Source organism: Impatiens glandulifera, chromosome 8, assembly GCF_907164915.1.
Source record: "Impatiens glandulifera chromosome 8, dImpGla2.1, whole genome shotgun sequence".
Classification (NCBI taxonomy): domain Eukaryota; kingdom Viridiplantae; phylum Streptophyta; class Magnoliopsida; order Ericales; family Balsaminaceae; genus Impatiens; species Impatiens glandulifera.
Genome location: NC_061869.1, coordinates 8451480 through 8472680, shown reverse-complemented (window position 1 = coordinate 8472680; position 21201 = coordinate 8451480). Strand labels below are relative to the sequence as shown.

The 21201-nt window shown below is 30.1% G+C and overlaps 2 protein-coding genes across 2 annotated transcripts; both read left to right on the top strand.

Moving 5' to 3' along the window:
- Nucleotides 1-2581: 2581 nt before the first annotated feature.
- On the top strand, nucleotides 2582-4255 carry LOC124912887 (maternal protein pumilio-like). The gene is made up of 3 exons (XM_047453524.1): nucleotides 2582-3183; nucleotides 3773-4031; nucleotides 4112-4255. Exons 1-3 carry the CDS (start codon nucleotides 2582-2584, stop codon nucleotides 4253-4255), a joined length of 1005 nt encoding a protein of 334 aa, XP_047309480.1.
- A 2191-nt stretch (nucleotides 4256-6446) lies between these two features.
- Nucleotides 6447-9447, top strand: LOC124911461 (ER membrane protein complex subunit 3). The gene is made up of 8 exons (XM_047451946.1): nucleotides 6447-6676; nucleotides 6750-6843; nucleotides 7218-7337; nucleotides 7471-7519; nucleotides 7733-7832; nucleotides 8049-8110; nucleotides 8222-8280; nucleotides 9038-9447. The coding sequence occupies exons 1-8, from the start codon at nucleotides 6525-6527 to the stop codon at nucleotides 9140-9142; spliced, it is 741 nt and encodes a 246-aa protein (XP_047307902.1). The 5' UTR covers nucleotides 6447-6524; the 3' UTR covers nucleotides 9143-9447.
- Nucleotides 9448-21201: the final 11754 nt, after the last annotated feature.

Sequence of the window (21201 nt, the reverse complement as noted above, 5' to 3'; positions counted from 1 at the left end):
TTTTATTTTTAATGTCCATATAAATTAATAAATATATTATATTCTCTTAAATCAAATTAAATTACAATTGCCCATTTATTTTGTCAAATCAATCTTCCACCTCAGCTACTTGGTCAAAACACAACAATGCTTTCGCCTTTTTTTCTTAATAATTAAAAAGTTATTTTTATTTGATACTATTTTAATTATTATAAAATTACATTTTTAAAATTATTATAAAATTACATTTTAAAAAATAATAAAATATAAAATATTTTTATAATTTAAAATATATTATAATATTAAAAACATTACAAAAGAATAAATTTAAGAATATATAACTAATTTTCCTATATTATAGGAAAATTTTAGAATATATAACTAATATTTTTATATTATAATAAAATATAAAATATTTTTATAATTAAAAATATATTATAATATTAAAAATAATTTTATAATTAAATATACAACTAATATTCCTATATTATAGTATATTATATAAAATTTGAGAAGTTAAGGCTTTAAAAATAAAAAAAAAATATATTTATTAATTAAATATATAACTAATATTCCTATATTATAATTATATTATATAATAATTAAAAAATAGTTGGGCATGCGGCGCTGTCCTCCTTCTACTTTTACATACAAATACAACTCATAAAATTAAAAAAAAATAATGACATGCTCTTTTATATCCAATGCGGACACAGATCATGAGCTGCATATGCTCTAACCTAATTTCACTTTATTAACTCTCCTAATTTCCCTATATTTATTATTTATAATAGGTATATATACATAAATTAAAATTAATTTACAAATTATCATATAAAATAAATATAAAAATATTATTTTATTTTTAATATCCATATAAATTAATAATATACTATATTATCATAAAATCAAATTAAATAACAATTCAAATAATATTTTTAACAAATATATTGAAATTACTGCAAAACATCTGATTAACCGCAAATCACTCCATGTGTCACAATTACATTTAATACAAAATAATAAAATTTCTCTCTTCACACTTATTATTTTTTAACCAATAACATCATGTCATTTTATTTTCTCTCATAATTTCCCTCTATTTATTAAAATTAATTTACAAATTATCATATAAAATAAAAATATAAAAATTTTGTTTTATTTTTAATATCCATATAAATTAATAAATATACTATATTTTATTAAAATCAAATTAAATAACAATTCAAATAATATCTTTAACAAATATACCGAAATTACATCTAACAACATAATGCAAATTACAAAACCACTCAAATTATGTGTCACAGTTATAATCTGATTGAATAAAAAATAAAATTTTTCTTCTCACATTTATTTATTTTCCAGTCAATAACATAATTTCACTTTATTTTTACTCCTATTTTCCCTCTATTTATTATTTATAATAGGTATATATACATTAATTAAAATTAATTTACAAATTATCATATAAAATAAATATAAAAATATTATTTTATTTTTAATATCCATATAAATTAATAAATATACTATATTATCATAAAATTAAATTAAATAACAATTCAAATAATATATTTAACAAATATACCGAAATTACTTGAAAACATCTAACAATATACCGCAAATCACTCCATATGTCACAATTACAATCTAATCTGATTGGATGAAAAATAATAAAATTTTCACTCACATTTATTATTTTTTTCAGCCAATAATATTACGTCACTTTATTTCCTCTTCTAATTTTCTTCTATTTATTAAAATTAATTTACAAATTATCATACAAAATAAATATAAAAATGTTATTTTATTTTTAATATCCATATAAATTAATAAATATACTATACTCTTAAAATCAAATTAAATAACAATTCAAATAATATTTTGAAGAAATATATCGAATTATTGCAAAAATGTCTAACAACATACCGCAAACAACTCCAATGTCAATGGAAAATATATATGTATTATTTCAATGAAAACTAAATATTTATATATATTTTTCCGAAACCATTTCAACTTAGGATTAATTAACCAGTCTCTTGCCTACTTTAAGATATTCAACCTTTAATTAAGGATAAATAAATTATTGTAAGTAAATATAAAAGCAAACAACACTTGAAGTTTCAAACAAACAACGAATATAAATTATATACATAGGTTTAAAACTCCAAATACTACGTTATTTTTATCATTCTATTTCTTCTTTATTCTTGATTCCCTTAGAGAAGAAAACTTTATATTATATTCTACACGGCGAGATCGATATTAATGGCTTTAGATTATGTTAAGAATTTCAGTATTAATGATGATCAGACGTTAAGAAATATGCAATTTGATGAAAACTCTGATCAAGAACCATCAAACTGGATTTCAATTTTATAGACTATCTCGATTCCATTGACGACTGGTCCTTCAATTTAAACAAAAATAATCCAGATCAATTAGGTACGTAACATATATATATATATAGATTTGTTATTTTCAAATAATTTCATATGTTATTTACGCATTCATTAATCAAACTTTTATCGTTATAATTATAAATCATGATCCAGAACGAGATACGGTTCCTATTATACCATGGTCTAGTCCCACAACAATGGTTGCCGCGATTCCTCCATACAACTTTCACCATCGTAGTAATAATAATAATTCTATTGATATGAATCTACCACGAGATATAGCGACGGTTGCTGAAGATCCAACTCAGTCGCAAAGTTTACAAGATCTTTTGGAGATGAGTCCCTTGGCCACATCACAAATTATGATCGAACGACTTTCTGATAATATCCATAACCTTATGAATCTACCACGAGATATAGCGACGGTTGCTGAAGATCCAACTCAGTCGCAAAGTTTACAAGATCTTTTGGAGATGAGTCCCTTGGCCACATCACAAATTATGATCGAACGACTTTCTGATAATATCCATAACCTTATGAATCTACCACGAGATATAGCGACGGTTGCTGAAGATCCAACTCAGTCGCAAAGTTTACAAGATCTTTTGGAGATGAGTCCCTTGGCCACATCACAAATTATGATCGAACGACTTTCTGATAATATCCATAACCTTATGATTACTCAACATGGCCAAAGCTTATTCTTCAAACTGATTGAAAATTGCAACCCTAATCAGCTCAACCAAATTGTGACCAATTTGGGTCAGATGATCCCTAATGTTGCCTTAGAGATATATGGGTAACTAATTAAATAATAACATATTTGTTTAATATAATTAATTGGTTTTAAGTTTTTTAACATTTAATTTTGTTTTATTTGAAGGTCGTCTTCGCTTAAAAGATTAATACTTATGGTTAAGAATTTTAATTGTATCAAGTTCATGATCACTGAGATTATATCTCAAAGAATAGTCGAATTGATGACTCACCCAATAGGCAAAAACTTAATTCTCGAGTGTTTCGCTCACTTTGATTATCGATCAAACCATGTATGTACCTACTTTATCTTCTTTCTTTTTGCGACAAATGTGGAAAGAATAAATTTATTATCTCATTATTGTAGGTTTTGTTTAAAGCCGTAATAGTCAATCTTTATCAAATTGCAACGACTAAATACGGATGTATATCAATCAACCAGTGTCTTAAAATGAGGATGTGTCCATTTAAAAACACTCTTCTTGATCGTATCATCGTCGATTCACCTTATCTTGCCCATAATCATCACGGGTACACTGTTATATTTATGTTTTTATCGAATTGTCAATTAAAAAGAAAAAAAATAAATAAATTATTCGACTTACACTGTTTTTCTTCGTTATTTCTCCCAGAAACTTTGTCATGCAGACTACGGTACAATTTCTAGGTATGGAAGTAGGTGAATATGTATGTGCACGCCTAAAAGGCCAATACGTTGCATTATCGATTACGAAGAATGGTAGTCATTTGGTAGAGAAATGCATCAGATACAATCCTCGAGGGATATTCTATCTTGTTGAAGATCTATTGGAAGATCCTAAAACACTAATGAAAGTTGCTCAACAAGAGTTTGGTAACTTCGTTGTCCAAAGTGCACTTGAACTCACTCAGGTTTTTAGATTAATTTTAATTTTAGTTATTTTTTGACTGTATTGTTATTTATTCCTCTAATTAATTATTTATAATTACAGAATCAACCAGAAAATGAGGTAGAAGATCTTCATATGCGTCTCTATGCAACTCTAGAATATGAGTTTTCACAAGCCATAAACATTACCAAGTACGGGTTATATGTGACTAAGTGTATGAAAAAGATTACGAGAGTCTTTATCTAAAATATAATGAAATTGAAATTAAATTTTTATTTAATTTGTACCTGGTTAGTTAGTCTTTTTCGCGACAACGACAACCCGTTTGTTAGTTTGTATTAAAACATAAATTTATTTTACATTAAAGTTATGACATAATTCTATTTCATTTTTAAGTGTTAGCTGCTGAATGCTATAATTTATTGATAAAAATAATTTGTTATATGTTATAATTAAATGTTAGATTAAATAATTAAAATATTTATTTTAATTTAATTTTAATAAGTATATGTATGTAAGTACTTGGATACACTTTTTTTGCCTTCACATTTTTTTATAATGTTTTTTTTATTTAAATTATTCTTTTAAATAAGATTTTTTTTTCTAAAATAATATATATATATATATATATTAATTTATTCTCTAAATGAATATCATTCAAGATAAGACTTAAGAATCAAATAACATGACCCATTTAGTCTTGGGTAAATTGACTTTTGAGATTATATTTATTTTAAAAGAAATATAGGTTAAAATAATTTAAGTAATGAAACTATTGCTTAAAATATCAAAACCATTTATTAGTATTACATTCACGCTAAAATTCTTAAATCCAAAAAGTGAAAAAATAATCATTGTTATCAAATATCTCATTGATTATAATATACTAATTCTAAAATACTTACCATCAATATTGAATATAGAATAATATTCAATCTTGTAAGTGGTAATAGTTTTTATTTCACTGAAGTAAAATTTTAAAATGTGGCTACAAAACACAAACTCAAATTGAATCGGATGTATATATATTTATATATGTATAAAGATATAGAAAATGAACTCATTAATAAGTATAGAATGTAGTTATTTGTTAATAGCGTTTAAACTGTCAATTCATTAGTTTTGTAATAGTTATTTAAAAGTTATGTATTATATTAAGATTATGACAATGTAATTTTAATATTGATTGGGAAATAATAATAAATTTTTTGTTTCACTTAAAATCAAATTAAACAATAAGATAGGTTAAATATTCAAATATAAATGTCGTGACAATATTATTGCTTTATTTTTTTTTAGTGTATATCGTATTTCATATTCGTACAAAACATATTAAAATTGATTTTCACCTATTCGTTAGAGAATTTTTTTTCGTTAGAGAATTTTTTTTTTAAACAATTACTCATACAATATATCTATACAAAAGATCAACATGTTAATATTCTTACTAAATAACTTACCTCCTATATTTAATCAATTATCTGTTTATTAATTTAGTTAGTTGTTTAACTATTAGTTATCTAGAATTTAGTTGATAAATTATAGTTTAATTAATATTTTTATAATTAACGAAATACAATCAATAATATCTTTTTTTATTTAAACAATTTTTTTTTTTGGAAATTTAATGTGTTTTTAAAAGGAATTTTAGATCATTATTACTTTTAATTCCTAAAGGAATATAATTAGTTGATCCCAATTCTAGGATGTGTTTGGTAATTATAAAGTTAGAATTGGGAGGTCAAATGACCCTAAATATAATCTTAAATATGCTGATGAACCGCGCATAAATTAAATTGCACAAATAACCACTTCAAAATATTCTGATGAAATTATCTCCAATTCATGCGAATGACAGGATCGTCACGTGAAGGGCATGATCGTCACGTGAAGGGACAGAATCGTCACGCGAAAGGGCATAATCGTCATGCGAAGGGGCAAGATCGTCACGCGACGGGCACGATCATTCTGGACTTTTCACATGTCTTACTTTCGCGTGACGATCTTCCCTTCCCGTTACACAATTTAATTTATGCTTATTTAACCCATTTTTTAGAGTTATTTAATCAAATTTCTCAATATATTGGGATCAATTAATTCAAGAAAACAATTAATTCTTTATTTTATTTTATATTAGAGTGAAGACTAATATATTAGTGGTTACCCGTTAAAATATTATTGACATATCATTTATACAAATAATTAAGTTTATTAAAACAAAAGTATAACACTTAGATTACATCTCCCTATTTTTATACTATGGCAAAATTATTTATTGTTACAAAATTTCAATTACAATAAATACCATAATGATACAAAACTCTTAACTAGGTCTAAACAAGGTCAATGCAAATATGAAATAGTAGATTAATCAATCCGACGTCGTTTAAGTTATCCCAATTTCTCTAACCTTTTCTATATCGGCAGCACTCTATTATTTACTTCTCTTCTCTCTCCCAAAAAACAAATCTCGCCGGCGCCGGCCAATTCGTGAAGAGTGAAAGAAAAAGAGAGAATGGCGGAAGATCTAGTTCTTGATACAGCCATCAGAGATTGGGTATTGATACCTCTTTCAGTGGTTATGGTTCTCATCGGGATCCTTCGTTACTTTGTTTCCAAGCTCATGCGTTCTTCTCAGACACCCGATGCCAAAGTCGTAAAAGAAGGGTTCGTTTCTATCACTTTCTACATGTCTATTTGTTTCCAGATGTAAAACTAGAATCTTTTGGCTGATTTTCAGGCAGATCATTGTTAGGGCTAGAAATCTGCGTGCTGCCGCCAATTTCATTCCTGCTAAATCCTTTCGCGCTCGGAAGCTGTACTACAGTAACGAGGTATGTTCTTATGCTTCCTTCCCGTAATTTAGTTTTGATTCTGAATCCATAAAGTGAAGTTATGGTCTGATGGATTTAGTCTACTGAAATTGGATTTAATGAATTGGGTTTGTGCTAAATTATCCAAGGATGCATTTTAATGAATTGGGTTTGTGCTAAATTATCCAAGGATGCATGATTAGCAGAGAGATAAGAGACATACATAACTCTTTTGTTACTACATTAGATGCATCACCTTGAACTCTATATACTGTATCATATTTTTCATTCTTTTTTTGATGAGAATAGTGTAAACTTATTAGTATGTAATGCAAGATAAATTTACAGACATCCAATTCTGATAGAACTGTTTTCCTTTTGATGTATTATTGCAGGAAAACGGGTTGCTTTTTGTCCCCAAAGGCCAGGCACAGAATGCACAGGCACAAATGTTTTCTGACCCAAACATGGCAATGGACATGATGAAGAAGAACCTTTCGATGATTATACCCCAGGTGATCTATTTTCTCCATTACTTGTAATACTTTTTTTTTCCCATCAACTGCTTCAACTTAATTAGTCGACTAGATTAGATCATGATCCCATCTCTCGATGTAATTATTTTAATGCCTTCTTTATCTTGGCCAGACTCTTACTTTTGCTTGGGTCAACTTTTTCTTCTCCGGATTTGTGGCAGGTATGTCACTTTGGTCTTACATTGAACTTACAATCTTGAAAATTCTATTGAGGATATCAGATTAAACTCTTATCCTACATATGTAACTTTATATGATCAGAAGCTTTCTTTAGAATTAGTTCTTGTTCTCTTTTCGAAGTTGAAATCTTAGTTCACTTTGGTGATTGCTTTGGACTAACCCATTTTAATTTGATTGCTTATGTCTGATATCAGCAAAGATACCATTCCCTTTAACTCAAAGATTTAGGTCAATGCTACAAAATGGTATTGACCTGAGCACTGTGAATGTAAGCTATGTTAGCAGCCGATCATGGTATTATTCCTACATTTGACACTTTCTTTTCCTCCTCTTATCTTACTCTGTTTGTTATTTATGTTTTGATCCATTTGGAAACACTTATTGTTTTTGTTTCTGTATCTGGATTTGTTTTCACACACAACTAAATTTAGTCAAACATATTCAAAAAATTGTGTTTTCTAATGGGCCCATTGTGTGAACTTTGCTAAACTTTGTTGTATATTTGACCAGGTATTTCCTCAATCTTTTTGGACTAAGGGGACTGTTTAGTCTCATCTTAGGAGAAGAGAATGGTTAGTATTGTTGCAAAGACTAAACTACTTAGTGTTTCAAAATACTAAAAGATCATATTGATGTCTGCTTGCCAACATGAAGAAATTTACATAATAAGTGTTCTAATGCAGCTATGGATGATACTCAACGAATGATGCAGATGGGTGGATTTGGATTTGATCCCTCAAAGGTATTGTACTTTACCAAGACCAGCTGCATATCTTTTCTTTCATTTGTCATTCCATTTGAGCTTCCTGTTTTGTTCCTCAGTTTCTTGTTAGCCACCTAGTCACTCTGCTAAATGGACAACTTTTCCCAGTTGTTTATGCTCTTTGTTGAATTTATGGCTACCCATAGGTTTCACAGATCATAATGAAAAAGTTGAATTCCGGACTTTGAGTTTATTTTGGTTCTTACTAAGGCCCGTCAGTTCTTATGCCCCTTTCTCTTCTCTTATACAACTCCAAATTCATTGTTTGTTTGATGACTTAACATAAATGGAATTGGAATTGGAATTGTAATTTTAATTTTAATTCCAAGTTTGCTCAAAATTTCCAATTCAATTGAAATGTGAATGATTTTTTAAGTTTCTATTCCATCCATGATACTTCGGAATTGCCATTCCATGATTTTGCCAAACATGAGAAATAAATTGTATTTCAATTCCAATTCTTATAGAATTAGAATTAAAATTCTAGCTCCAATTATGCCCATCCAGCATAGCCTAATTCTTTTTATGGGGCTACCTGAGATGTTGGGCTTGGGATTGTATATACAAAGGCTGCTTCAGTTTCATAACATTTTTCAATAGGATAATAGTATTGAAACTACTCTATAAGGTGGATTCACTTTTTATTTTGTTCAACATGTGAACATCAATGAAGCTTTCTAATGCTAAAGAGTAGACTTGTTTTATAAGTTGAGTTTGTTCTAACTTGTCTCTTCAGAGTTTAAGTGCCGAGAAAGATGGCCTGGACATAGTTCAGCACGAATGGGCTATGCCGAAATTCGAGCAACGAGCTGAAGCAGTTTTGCGGAAACTTGTCAACTGATGATCGAATGGGACCAACGCCTTATAGTTCATTATGAAGATTCTTGAGGTATGCATGAGTTCTTAAGGTGGCTAATGCGCAATACTATTAACAATACGTTTCAGATTATTTTCGGTTACTAAGCATACTAGGAGCCACCACTAAATTGGGTTCTTTGACTATGGTATTTTTTGTGCAAACTAAGACCTATTCTCTCTTTTATATATGCCCAAACGTTATGATGTTAATTTTTTTTTTAATTTTATTACTGAATTAGTTCTATTTTGTTTGTGATATATAAGTTCGGTTTGATGTTTCCATATGAATCCTTGTTAAGAAATATAGCATCTTTTGAGAATGTTACTGTTAAGCCAATTATCCCTCACAGGGGATCCAAAGACTAAAAAAATGGTTGGCCATAGGAGTAACTTCAAATATTCAAACAAAATCTTCTATTCGAATATATTTGTGTTTTATATTAAGTATTTTTTTTTTGAGATATATATACTTTCAAAATTATCAAATTGTGTTTGAATGTCTTAAAAATGTGTAAAAATAATTAAAAAAATTGAAAATAAAAGAATTATTATTTTAAATTCTTAAATGTTAAGTACGAAATTGGCAAAATTATAATAACTAAACATATAGCCGTGCATTTGCAAATGTATGAGTAATATATAATATTACGGTAAAAATGTAATAACATTTTTAATTTAATCTTGCATATATATCCAAATTAATCACAACTCTCGACATGACAATCCGGATATTTTGAAAATTAAACATCATTATATTAGTTAGTTAAAAAATAGAGATTATATTCGGTAATTTAGACACTCCTTTGAAAATTAAGCATCATTAAATATATAGATTAGTTAGTTAAAAAGTTGAATTTAACTATTAAAACGTCTCGCGTTCATCAAATTTTGTATTGAATTTAAAATATAAAGTTTTATTAGTCTAGTTGGTTACAAAGTTATACTTGTTTTTATCAGGTTGCGAGTTTGAAACATACGTATAACATTTTTTTAAACCGTTTTAAGTTTATGAGCGGGTCAACTCACAATCCAACGGGAGTATCTGTTTACTCTCATATATATATATATACTCAAATTAACCATAGCTCTCGAACCGACAATCCGAACACTTTGAAAATTAAGCATCATTAATTATATATATATATATTTGATAGGAGACCCAAATAACAATTGAACCTTCTTTTTAATATCACTTATTAATTATAATTTAATTATATATACAAATAATAACATATAACCAATATTGTTTTAAAATAAATTTTATTATTTGAATATTAGAAGTTACTCTAAAATTTATGATACAAATCACCAACAATTTTTTTATGTGATCGAATTTGTAATTGTGACATGGGGATCATTTCAATATTTTTTTTAAAACTAAAAACTGCAAATTTCTTACTTTAACATTTAACAATTTAAATAATAATTTTGAAAAAAAAAAAAAATTATATTTACACATTCTAAGGCATTCAAAATCGTATTCGATAATTTTGAACGTGTATCTTGAAAAAATATTCAATATAAAACACAAATACATTCAAATTAAAGATGATATACATATAAATATAAAATATATCTTTATTCAAATTTTCTCATTTTCTTAGATAGTTAGATTGCATTTTTTTTAAGTCAATTAAACCAAATTTCGATAAATTAAAATCTATAATTCTTCAAAACAATACTTAATTAAAAAAATAGGTGCATAACATTTTTTAATATAATTTATTTTATAACATGATACATTAATTAGAAAAACGAAAATAATACGTTAAATAAGATTACGGCGACGACGACGAACAACATCAATTGCGATTAACACATAACTGAGTCTAGATTTATATGTTTGCCATATTATATATTTAAAACCATGATATTTGTCAATATAAAGAACATCTTTAACCATAAAATAGTCTAAAGTCATTTATATGTATACAGCCAAACATGCTAGTATTTTCCTTATTTTTTTTTATGATTTAAATTATGATTTTCTAATGTGTGAAAGTGATTACATTCTTTTCATTATGTGTTAACTAATCTGATTATCAATTTGATTTACACTTAATTGTTTTCTTTTTCATCTTGAGTCATTTTTTAATTTGCTAACTAATTATCACTAACCAAATTTTAATGATCTGATCATTATTAGCATGGTGTTAAAATTATAAAGTTTTATGGATGATGACATCCTTTTTTTAATAATTCACATGTTATTCAAAATTATGAAGTTTGGAACTGATAATTATTAGCATGGCAACATTTGTTGTATAGGTTAACAAGGCTCTAGATGTTAACCATGATTTAGCCCAATAAGAGGTGTAAATATAGCTTTTATTTATTTATTTATAAAATGAAGATTTTTTGTGTGATTTTCTTAATCATAGGTTAATTGGTTTTTAAAGCTTAAAGTTGTAGGGATACATTTGATCTATTTTTAGTTTATAATAATATAAAGATTTTAAGTATAATTAGTGATAATTTTATAACTAAGTCTTAATTATTTATTATTTGTCAAATTCAACTTAAATTTGATTTATGTATGATTATAAAGATTATTTATGTTTTTTTACATTAGTTCTGCTGTCACACTCACATGTCTTAATGTCTGTCAACTTCTTAAAACTATTTAAAATCACAGAGAATAACTTTTTATCAAGAGAGAATAACTTTGAAAATTTTTGAAGATAGTAGATACACCCTCATTTTAATTTTGTCTTAAAATTCATATATCAATAAAATTTAAAAAATATTTTAGATAAAAATTGTTAGACTAAGTATAATGAGAGAGATCTGGTGTATGGACTATCTCTTCTATCACAAGTCAAAAAACAATAAAAGTTAAGATTGAGAGAAGATTTTTGCTTATGGTACAGGATATGGTCCATATTATGGTACAACTTCAAGCTCAAAAAATTAATTTTAATAGTAATAAATGTAAAATTATGTAAGATTTTTTTTTAAACTTCATTTGTTAGAAGAATGATAATTAAAATTAAGATACCTATATAATTATAAATAATTTTATGAGATACTAGGATTAAAGTTAGAAACCAACTTAGATTGGGTATAAAATATTTTTAACATAATCTTATAATTATAATTGTAAAACTAATTTATATGTGTAAAGCGGTGTTTGATAACTTGAGTTATCACTTAAGGACTTATTTAAAATGAGTAAGTTTGATAACACATATTTATAATCACTTATTATTATAGACTTAAGTAAAAACACGGTAAAAATAATAAGCTCAAATATGAAGCTTATTTTAAAAGAAAGAAAAAGTTTAACACGGTATTCTAAAAATACCAGTATATCCTTTTAAATTTAATAAAATTATTGTTATATATTAGGATATCCTTTTAAATTTAATAAAATTATTGTTATATATTATAAATTCGTATTACTTTTCCATTTTTTTATTTTAATTCATTTAATTATTTTTTATGAAATTACATTTTCAAACGTTATTCAATAAAAATAGGATTATATTTAAACTAATTATAAAATAAAAAATAAAAAATAAAAATAAGATATATTTCTTATCTCTTATATTTATTTATATATATAAATATAAAGTCGTATTAATTTTCCAATTAATAAATAAACTTCCTTCTTCTTCTGGGATAATTTTTTTTTTATTATCTCTTATATATACATATATTCATTTCTTTTATTTATATATATATATATATATATAAATTATCGAATAAAAATATGATTATATCTAAACTAATTATAAAATAAAAATGAGAGAAATATATATATATATATTATCCCTTATATTTATTTATATATATAAATATTTATATTTATTTATATATATAAATATAAAATCGTATTAATTTTTTAATTTTTTCTTATTACATTAACAAAATATAATTTAATATAGAAAAATGATTGGGAGAAGGAATTTGAGGAAGGGAATGGGGAGGTAATAATGTGGCATAATTTTATTAGCCAAAAAAATAACAAATTTTCTCTCTCTTCTTTCTCCTCACCTTTTATTTTTTTTCCAATCAGTGTAGTGTCCCAGGGAAATTTGATGAAATGGCCCCCATAACAGGGGAAATTCCAAAAAGGGCCCCCGCCTACTAAAGTTGGCAAAAAGGGCCCTTTTGCCCTGCGAAATGTCGGAAATACCCCCTCGGCGCCATTTCTTACGCTCAAAGACGCGAATTATCAATCACGCGATTTAATCTGAATCGCGTGAGTTCATCACCGCGATTTAGATGAAACGCGTGATTGGTAATTCGCGTTTTTAAATGTACGCGATTTACCATGCACGCGATTTAATCTAAATCGCGGTGATGAACTCACGCGATTCAGATTAAATCGCGTCCATGGTAAATCGCGTCTTTAGTCTTATATATTACTTTTCTGCCCTAATTTAAAACAAAACCACCCCGATTCTCCCTCCCACTCCGACTGCGGCCGACTTTCCATTCCCACATCCATCAAGATCATCGTTCCTCAACATCATCGTTCCTCAACATCATTGTTCCTCAACATCATCGTTCCTCAACATCATCAAGATCCTTCCAACATCATCGTTCTTCAACATCATCAGGTCAGTTTAGGGCTTAGGGTTTAGACTTAGGTTTTGATGTATATTTACCGTTTATATTCATGGATATGGATGTATTTAGGGTTAAAGGATTGGTTTTGATGTATATTATGCCGTTTCCTATGTATATCGAAGTATTTAGGTTTAGGGTTAGGTTTTGATGTATATTTACCGTTTATATTCATGGATATTGGTGTATTTAGGGGTAAAGGTTTGGTTTTGATGTATATTATGCCGTTTCCTATGTATATCGAAGTATTTGGGTTTAGGGTTAGGTTTCGATGTATATTCTGCCATTTATATGGATGTATTTAGGTTTATGGTTTGGTTTTGATGTATATTATGCTGTTTATAATCGATATTGATGTATTTAGGTTTAGGGTTAGGTTTTGATGTATATTTTGCCATTTATATTGATAGATATTATAGTATTTATGTTTAGGGTTAGGTTTCGATGTATATTCTGCCATTCACATTCATGGATATTGTTGTATTTAGGGTTTAAGGTTTGGTTTTCCTATATATACTGATTGATTGTTGATTTTCAATTACATGAATATTGTATGGTTAGCTATTGATGTATATTCTGATGTTTATAATGATGGATATTGTAGTATTTAGATCAGGAGCTGCCGTGTGGTTTTCTCAGTTCGTTCAACAAAATGGTATGTATTAAAATGGTTGTTAATAAAATTGTTTTCTCAGTTCGTTCAACTCTTTTTTTTTTATAATATGCAGGCAACAAACACTGTTATGACCTTATGTCCCAATCAATTATCACCTGAAAATAATGTATGTTCTATTCTCTCTACTATGTACATATTAACTAGTTTTGTATGTAATAACCATTATATTATTGTTTTACACAGTTGTTGATAGTTGAATTTGCTCGCACTTTTGGTGCAAGGGTGTCTCCGAAGTGGAGAGAAGATGTAACTCATGTTATTGCTTACACTGATCCCAATGGTGCATGCGGCCGAACTCAAAAAGTATTGAAGGCAATTCTGAACGGGAAATGGGTCCTTACTATTGATTGTGAGTCTCTGTTAACACGATTATTTTCATACATATGTCTGTTAAATTAGATTAAAAATTATTTTCATACACATTTGTTTAGGGATAAAATCATCATTGAAAACCGAAAACTGTGTTGATGAGGAACCTTATGAGGTTAAACATGATAATCATGGAGCCCAAGGTGGTCCTAGAAAAGGCAGACTTCTGTTGTTGAATAATGTGAGTTTGGTATTATTCCTCCTATCTGTACTTTTTCTTTTTTTGCATGATAACTGAAATTATCTTCTTTGTTGGTTTTTCAGCGTTCGAAACTGTTCGACGGTTACATTTTTATATTTGTAGGGAATTTCAACACACTTTACAAACAGGATCTCATTGAGTTAATAGTTGCTGGAGGTGGTACTATTAAAGAATCGGATAATCCAGATTATCCATTTGCTGAGCCAAGGGATGCGAAAACTATAATAGTATACTTCGAGATAGACAGCAGGTATCGATCAATTGAAGAAAAGGATTTTGATGTTCTCCCCGACAATTGGCTTTTTGAGACAGCGGCTGCTTTGTCAAGCATATTGGATGAACATGTTGTTCCTCATACAAAGTTGCTTCAATCTGTTGCTGCTTGTGATTTGCAGCATTTGCTTACTTAATTTGGAGTTGTTTAGACTTACTGTTCTTCTTCTATTTATGGCTTATTTATGATATTTATGATATTTATGGTTTATAACAATACTTAATTTGGATATTTATGATTTATGGTGGTTTATATTACTGAATATTCTTCTATTTATGCTTTATTACTTATGTTAACAATATCATAACTTATCCTCATAACTCACGCGTATTGTGTATAATCAAACAACAAGGAACAATGTTGTTATTCGCCACATAACTCAAACAACAAGGAACAATGTTGTTATTCACGCATATTCTCCACATAACTCAAACAACAAGGAACAAGGAACAATGTTGCTATTCACGTGTTTCATCTAAAACGCGTGAATAAACTCACGCGTTTTAGATGAAACGCGTGAATGCATTTCACATTAAAACGCGTGAGTTTATTCACGTGTTTTAGATGAAACACGTGAATTCATTTCACAATAAAACGCGTGAGTTTATTCACGTGTTTTAGATGAAACACGTGAATAACAATTCACGTCTTTCATCGTATATATTATTTTTGTGCCCTAATTTATAACAAAACCACGAATCCTTAATTTCCCCTTCTCTCTTCTCTCGCTTTCGCCACTCCGACTCGACCCTCCCCTGAAGAACTCGACCACGAGCAGCAGCAGCGGACGACTACGACGACACCACGATACCCTGAAGAACCCGACCACGAGCAGCAGCAGCTTACCCACTACTCTTCGTTCTCAAAATGGGTATGTTTATGTAATATTTAAAATGCTATTCAAATAAAGTAAGGGTAATTTGTGGATGATTGAAATGATTTGATTACGTAAACACTCTTAGTTATCATTACTAAGAGAGTAAGAGAGATGAAAGATTCAGATAGAAGAAATGAATTGAATTGAAAGGAAGAATAATATCTGAAATTGTTTATCATCAAACCCTAACCTGTACTTCTATGGATTGTTTCTTATATATTGAACCTTGGCTTATTTATTAACAATGATGATAAATTTTGAACTTGATAGAGTATAAAGCTGGGTATATATATGGTTTTGGTATAAACAGTCTTTACTCAATCATATTTCTCTTTCAGTTAGTTCATTTACACCTAACAATTGTTATATGTTATTATTTGTTTCTCTTTCAGTTAGTTCATTTACACCTAACAATTGTTATATGTTATTATTTGTTAGTACTGATAGACTTGATTTCATTAGAGTCTTGTAAGAAACAAAGTTTGTTCAATTTGAATACTTATTTGAAGATGTTATTTAGTTGGTGTCTATTTACTTGTATGTGTTGTACTTTAATTATAGCTTTAATATAATATAGAGAGGGTTAAGGATTAGGATTTGTTGTCTCTGTAGCTGCTACTTTCTTATTTAAAGTTGTTTTTGATAGACAAAATGATTATGTACAAAAGATATATTTTCAATTGCAGCTCAAGTACCTGTACTTCTTTACTTTGATGGAGAGTGGAAAACTACGGACGATCTTACTCATTTTTCTGCAAAGTCAAACAGCGGTATGATTGTTCCCCAAAATTCTACTTATGCCCAATTAGTTGATCAAATTTATTCTGCTACCGATGTTGACAAATCTAGATATGATTTATTGCTTCAAGCCAAGTATAATGCTCCTGGCATGATTGCCAAATTTTCTTATATAACTGATATAAAAAAAGATGTGGATGTGGAGTTCTTTTTACATGAAGCAGTTTCAGTCCACAACCGCACTCCATTGTGTGTATCCTTAGTAGAGAAGTCACTACCAACTCAAGAAAGTGTAGCTGTTCCAGAAATTGATGACCCCGACGTCTTCCCGATGCAGCGTGAGGTTTTCTTTGAAAATGACATTGAAGATGAACATTTGCGTCTGAATGTGGGGGATGATGCTGATGATGATTGGGTTCCTATTACCCAACCTAGTAGTTCTCGTGTTTGTATCTGATAGACACCCAAGCATCGCCAATGCCTTGTGTGCTGTTTTTCCAGAAGCTGACCACGGTGCGTGCACATATCATATCAAGATGAATATTATGGCCAAATTCAAAACCGATCACTGCCACGCCGAGTTTGGTTTGGCTTCTCAAGCATACACAATCTTGAAGTTTAATCAGCATTTTGACAAGATCAATGCTAAGGACCCTCGTATTGCTATGTATTTGGCAGATATTGGGTTTGAGAGATGGAGTCGTGCATTTTTTCCGGGTAAACGATACAATCAAATGACAAGTAATTACGCTGAGAGCTTCAATAGTCAAAGTAGGGAAGCTAGAAAGTATCCCATATCAATCTTAGCTGATTATTTAAGATTCACATTACAAGATTGGTTTAACAGTCGAAGAGAAAAAGCTTCCAATCACAATGAACGTTTATCTTTTTATTATGAAAAGTTCTTACGTGATCAAGCTGAGAAGGCCAGATTATATAACGTTCATCCACTTAACCGTTTCGAGTTTTATGTCCATGACGGTGAATCTGATTATAAAGTTGACTTGAGAGGAATGAGTTGTAGTTGTAGGGTATTTGATGTATCTGGTCTTCCTTGCACTCATGCCCTGGCTGCTTCACGTACCCATAGATTGGATGCCTATGAGTTCTGCTCAAGGTTTACTTTAGATTATTTGCTATTGAATTTATCTAACTAACTTTATTTCTCACATGTTCAATTGTCATGTTTCAGGTATTACTCAAGTAAAATGTGGGTCAATACTTACGCGGAAACAATATATCCAGTTTGTCATGAAGAGTATTGGGATATTCCAGAACATATCAAGCAACGAGTGTGCCTTAAACCACCTGTTAAGGTTAAGAAAGGGCGTCCTCAAACAAAGCGTAGGTCATCCCAAGGTGAAATTCGTAAGGTGCCGAGAAGATGTAGCTCATGTGGTGGTCAGGGTCACAACAGGGCAACATGCAAATCAGTAATGCCTGCACCCTCTACTGCAAGAGCTGCAAGAGCATCATCATCTCAGCCGCCATCATCTCAGCCACAAACATGAATATTGTCTGTGCAATTTTGAATATTGTCTGTGCAATTTTGAATATTGTATACTGATTATTGTTGTTGGTTTTCGAATATTGTATGCTGATTGATTGTTGTTGGTTTTCGAATATTGTATGGTGATTGAAATTTGTATACAGATATTTCCATACAGGTTGGCCATACAGTGAGTGACTCACGCATATATATTGCACAATGCTAATTCACGTGTATTGTAATGTAATTCACGTGTATAATTCACGTGTATTGTAATGTAATTCACGTGTATTGTAATATTACAATACGCGTGAGTTATATTGTAATACACGTGAGTTATGAATCACGCGTAATACAATACACGTGAATTATATTACAACCACGTGAATTATATTGGGATATTCCAGAACATAATACACGTAATACACGTGTTTATATAAGTCACGTGAATTATATTACAACCACGTGAATTATATTGGTATATTCCAGAACACAATACACGTAATACACGTGTTTATATAATTCACGTGAATTATATTACAATACACGTGAATTTTATGATACCTATTACAACCACGTTAAATATATAAACACGTGAATTTTATGATACCTATTACCACGTGAATTATATTACAATACACGTGAAATAATTCAGTGTTTACAAAACAATATACAACAATAATTCAGTGTTTACAAAACATGTTACAACAATAATTCAGTGTTTACAAAACAATATACAACAATAATTCAGTGTTTACAACTTCATGGCTCTAAAATCTGGTGGTACAACCTGACTGCCCACTTTTCTCTATATACTTGCATATTCTTTGATATGCAATTTTCTAGACCAAGTTTAGCAGTCAGGTACTCTAAATACATTAATACAAAAACGCCACAGTCCCCACTCCATTCTGCTTTTGGTACTTCAGGGTGTGGGATTCTATGAAATCTAAAAGTTTCATTTATCATGTTAGGATACCTGGCCATTTCAACTTCAGACATTGCTTTATGAAGGAAGGGCGGCAACAACTCACAAATGGCTTTCATGTATTTTCCTAATTCTTCATCATTGAAAATTGTCTGATCGCAATCATAAACATCAATTCTCCATTCTTGCAATCGAATAACACACAGTACCCAGTGTACGTTGTTGAGGTTGAGGGGGAAGTAAATAACATCAACACTGCTCCAACCGGGCATATGTTTATCTTCTCTACCCCAGTGGTAGTGGTAAAAGACGTCAGAGAAGGTATGGCCTTCTGGTTTTTCTGGATCAACCGAGTCAGCAACAAAATCGTCATAGTATGAAGTAACCAAAGGGCCAAACTGGCAATCTAAGATGGTGAAATCCTCCGGGTACGACTTAGGGTAGGCGACTGCTCTTGCTCTTAGCAGATAAATTGCTGCATTCATCTCCACATCAGTTAGCCACCTATTTAACCTCAGAATTGTAGTGAAGAACTTAAGGTCTCCAGCACCATCAGGGAGTTGAACATCTTTAAATTTAGGCCCTTTCGCAAATTCTTTCCTGAACTCTTTCTTCAGTTGCTCATTACAAGTCGACATAGGATCGACAACAATCGTCTTCTTTCTTGGCCGAGGGACGACGTAGGGACTAAGTACAGCTTTCGACGCCGTCCTCTTTCTCTTAAATAGGATGTGGGATGCATCTTCCAGTACCACCACATCCTCATCTATCTGCTTGTCCTCCTTCTTCTCTACCTTCTTCTGCACAACGAAATGATCGTCCACCTTCTTCTGCACCACCCTCCTACCCCTCTGCACCCCCTTCCTACCCCTCTGCACCCCCTTCCTACCCCTCTGCACCCCCTTCCTACCCTCTTCACAACGAAATCATCGTCCACCTACAAAGAAATCATTGAATTAGGCAACAAAAGTCTTCAATTAGTCCAAATGCAAGAATTGCATACCTCATCTTCATTATCCTCCACCCTCTGCACCACCCTCCTACCCCTCTGCACCCCCTTCCTACCCCTCTTCACAACGAAATCCTCTTCCACCTCCTCTTCCACCTTCTCTTCAACCTTCTCTTCAACATCATCTTCATTATCTTCCACCTGCTTCTCCACCTGCTTCTCCACCTGCTCCTCCACCTGCTCCTCCACCTTCTCCTCCAAATTCCCAACATTCTCCATTTCCTACAAAAACCAGAAAAGCCAGTCAATTAGTCCAAAGGCAAGAAATAGGCAAAGTGCGCGAATTGCACCAAATGCATGAAATGCATACCTCAGTATTGTGTTCCCCATCTTCAACTGTCTTCTCCATTTCCAACAAAAGCCCATCCTACAAAAACCAGAAAAGCCATTCAATTAGTCCAAAGGCAAGAAATAGGTAAAGTGCGCGAATTGCACCAAATGCATGAAATGCATACCTCAGTATTGTGTTCCCCATCTTCAACTGTCTTCTCCATTTCCAACAAAAGCCCATCAACAATTTTTTTCTCCACAACCCCAACATTGTCTTCCTCCTGTCCATCCTACAATAAACAGAAAAGCCTTCAATAAGTCGAAATGCAAGAAATGCACCAATTATATAAATGCAAGGAAATGCAAGAAATACATACCTCAACTTCATTATCCTCCACAAGCCCAACATTGTCTTTCTCCAAAATCAGCACATCATTGTCTTCCTCTTGTCCATCCTACAATAAACAGAAAAGCCTTCAATTAGTCGAAATGCAAGAAATGCACCAATTATCCAAATTCAAGGAAATACAAGAAATACATACCTCAACTTCATTGTCCTCCACAAGCACAGCATTGTCTTTCTCCAAAATCACCACATCATTGTCCTCAGTGTTCACCACATCATTCTCCCCTTGCTG

Bases quoted from the DNA above. Each gene is read 5' to 3' on its own strand.
- LOC124911461 (XM_047451946.1), top strand. From the start codon at position 6,525: ATGGCGGAAGATCTAGTTCTTGATACAGCCATCAGAGATTGGGTATTG. The intron at 6,844-7,217 runs GTATGTTCTTAT...GTATTATTGCAG, and splicing joins AGCTGTACTACAGTAACGAG to GAAAACGGGTTGCTTTTTGT. The intron at 7,520-7,732 runs GTATGTCACTTT...GTCTGATATCAG, and splicing joins CTTCTCCGGATTTGTGGCAG to CAAAGATACCATTCCCTTTA.
- LOC124912887 (XM_047453524.1), top strand. From the start codon at position 2,582: ATGGTTGCCGCGATTCCTCCATACAACTTTCACCATCGTAGTAATAAT. The intron at 3,184-3,772 runs GTAACTAATTAA...TATTTCTCCCAG, and splicing joins GTTGCCTTAGAGATATATGG to AAACTTTGTCATGCAGACTA. The intron at 4,032-4,111 runs GTTTTTAGATTA...TTATAATTACAG, and splicing joins GTGCACTTGAACTCACTCAG to AATCAACCAGAAAATGAGGT.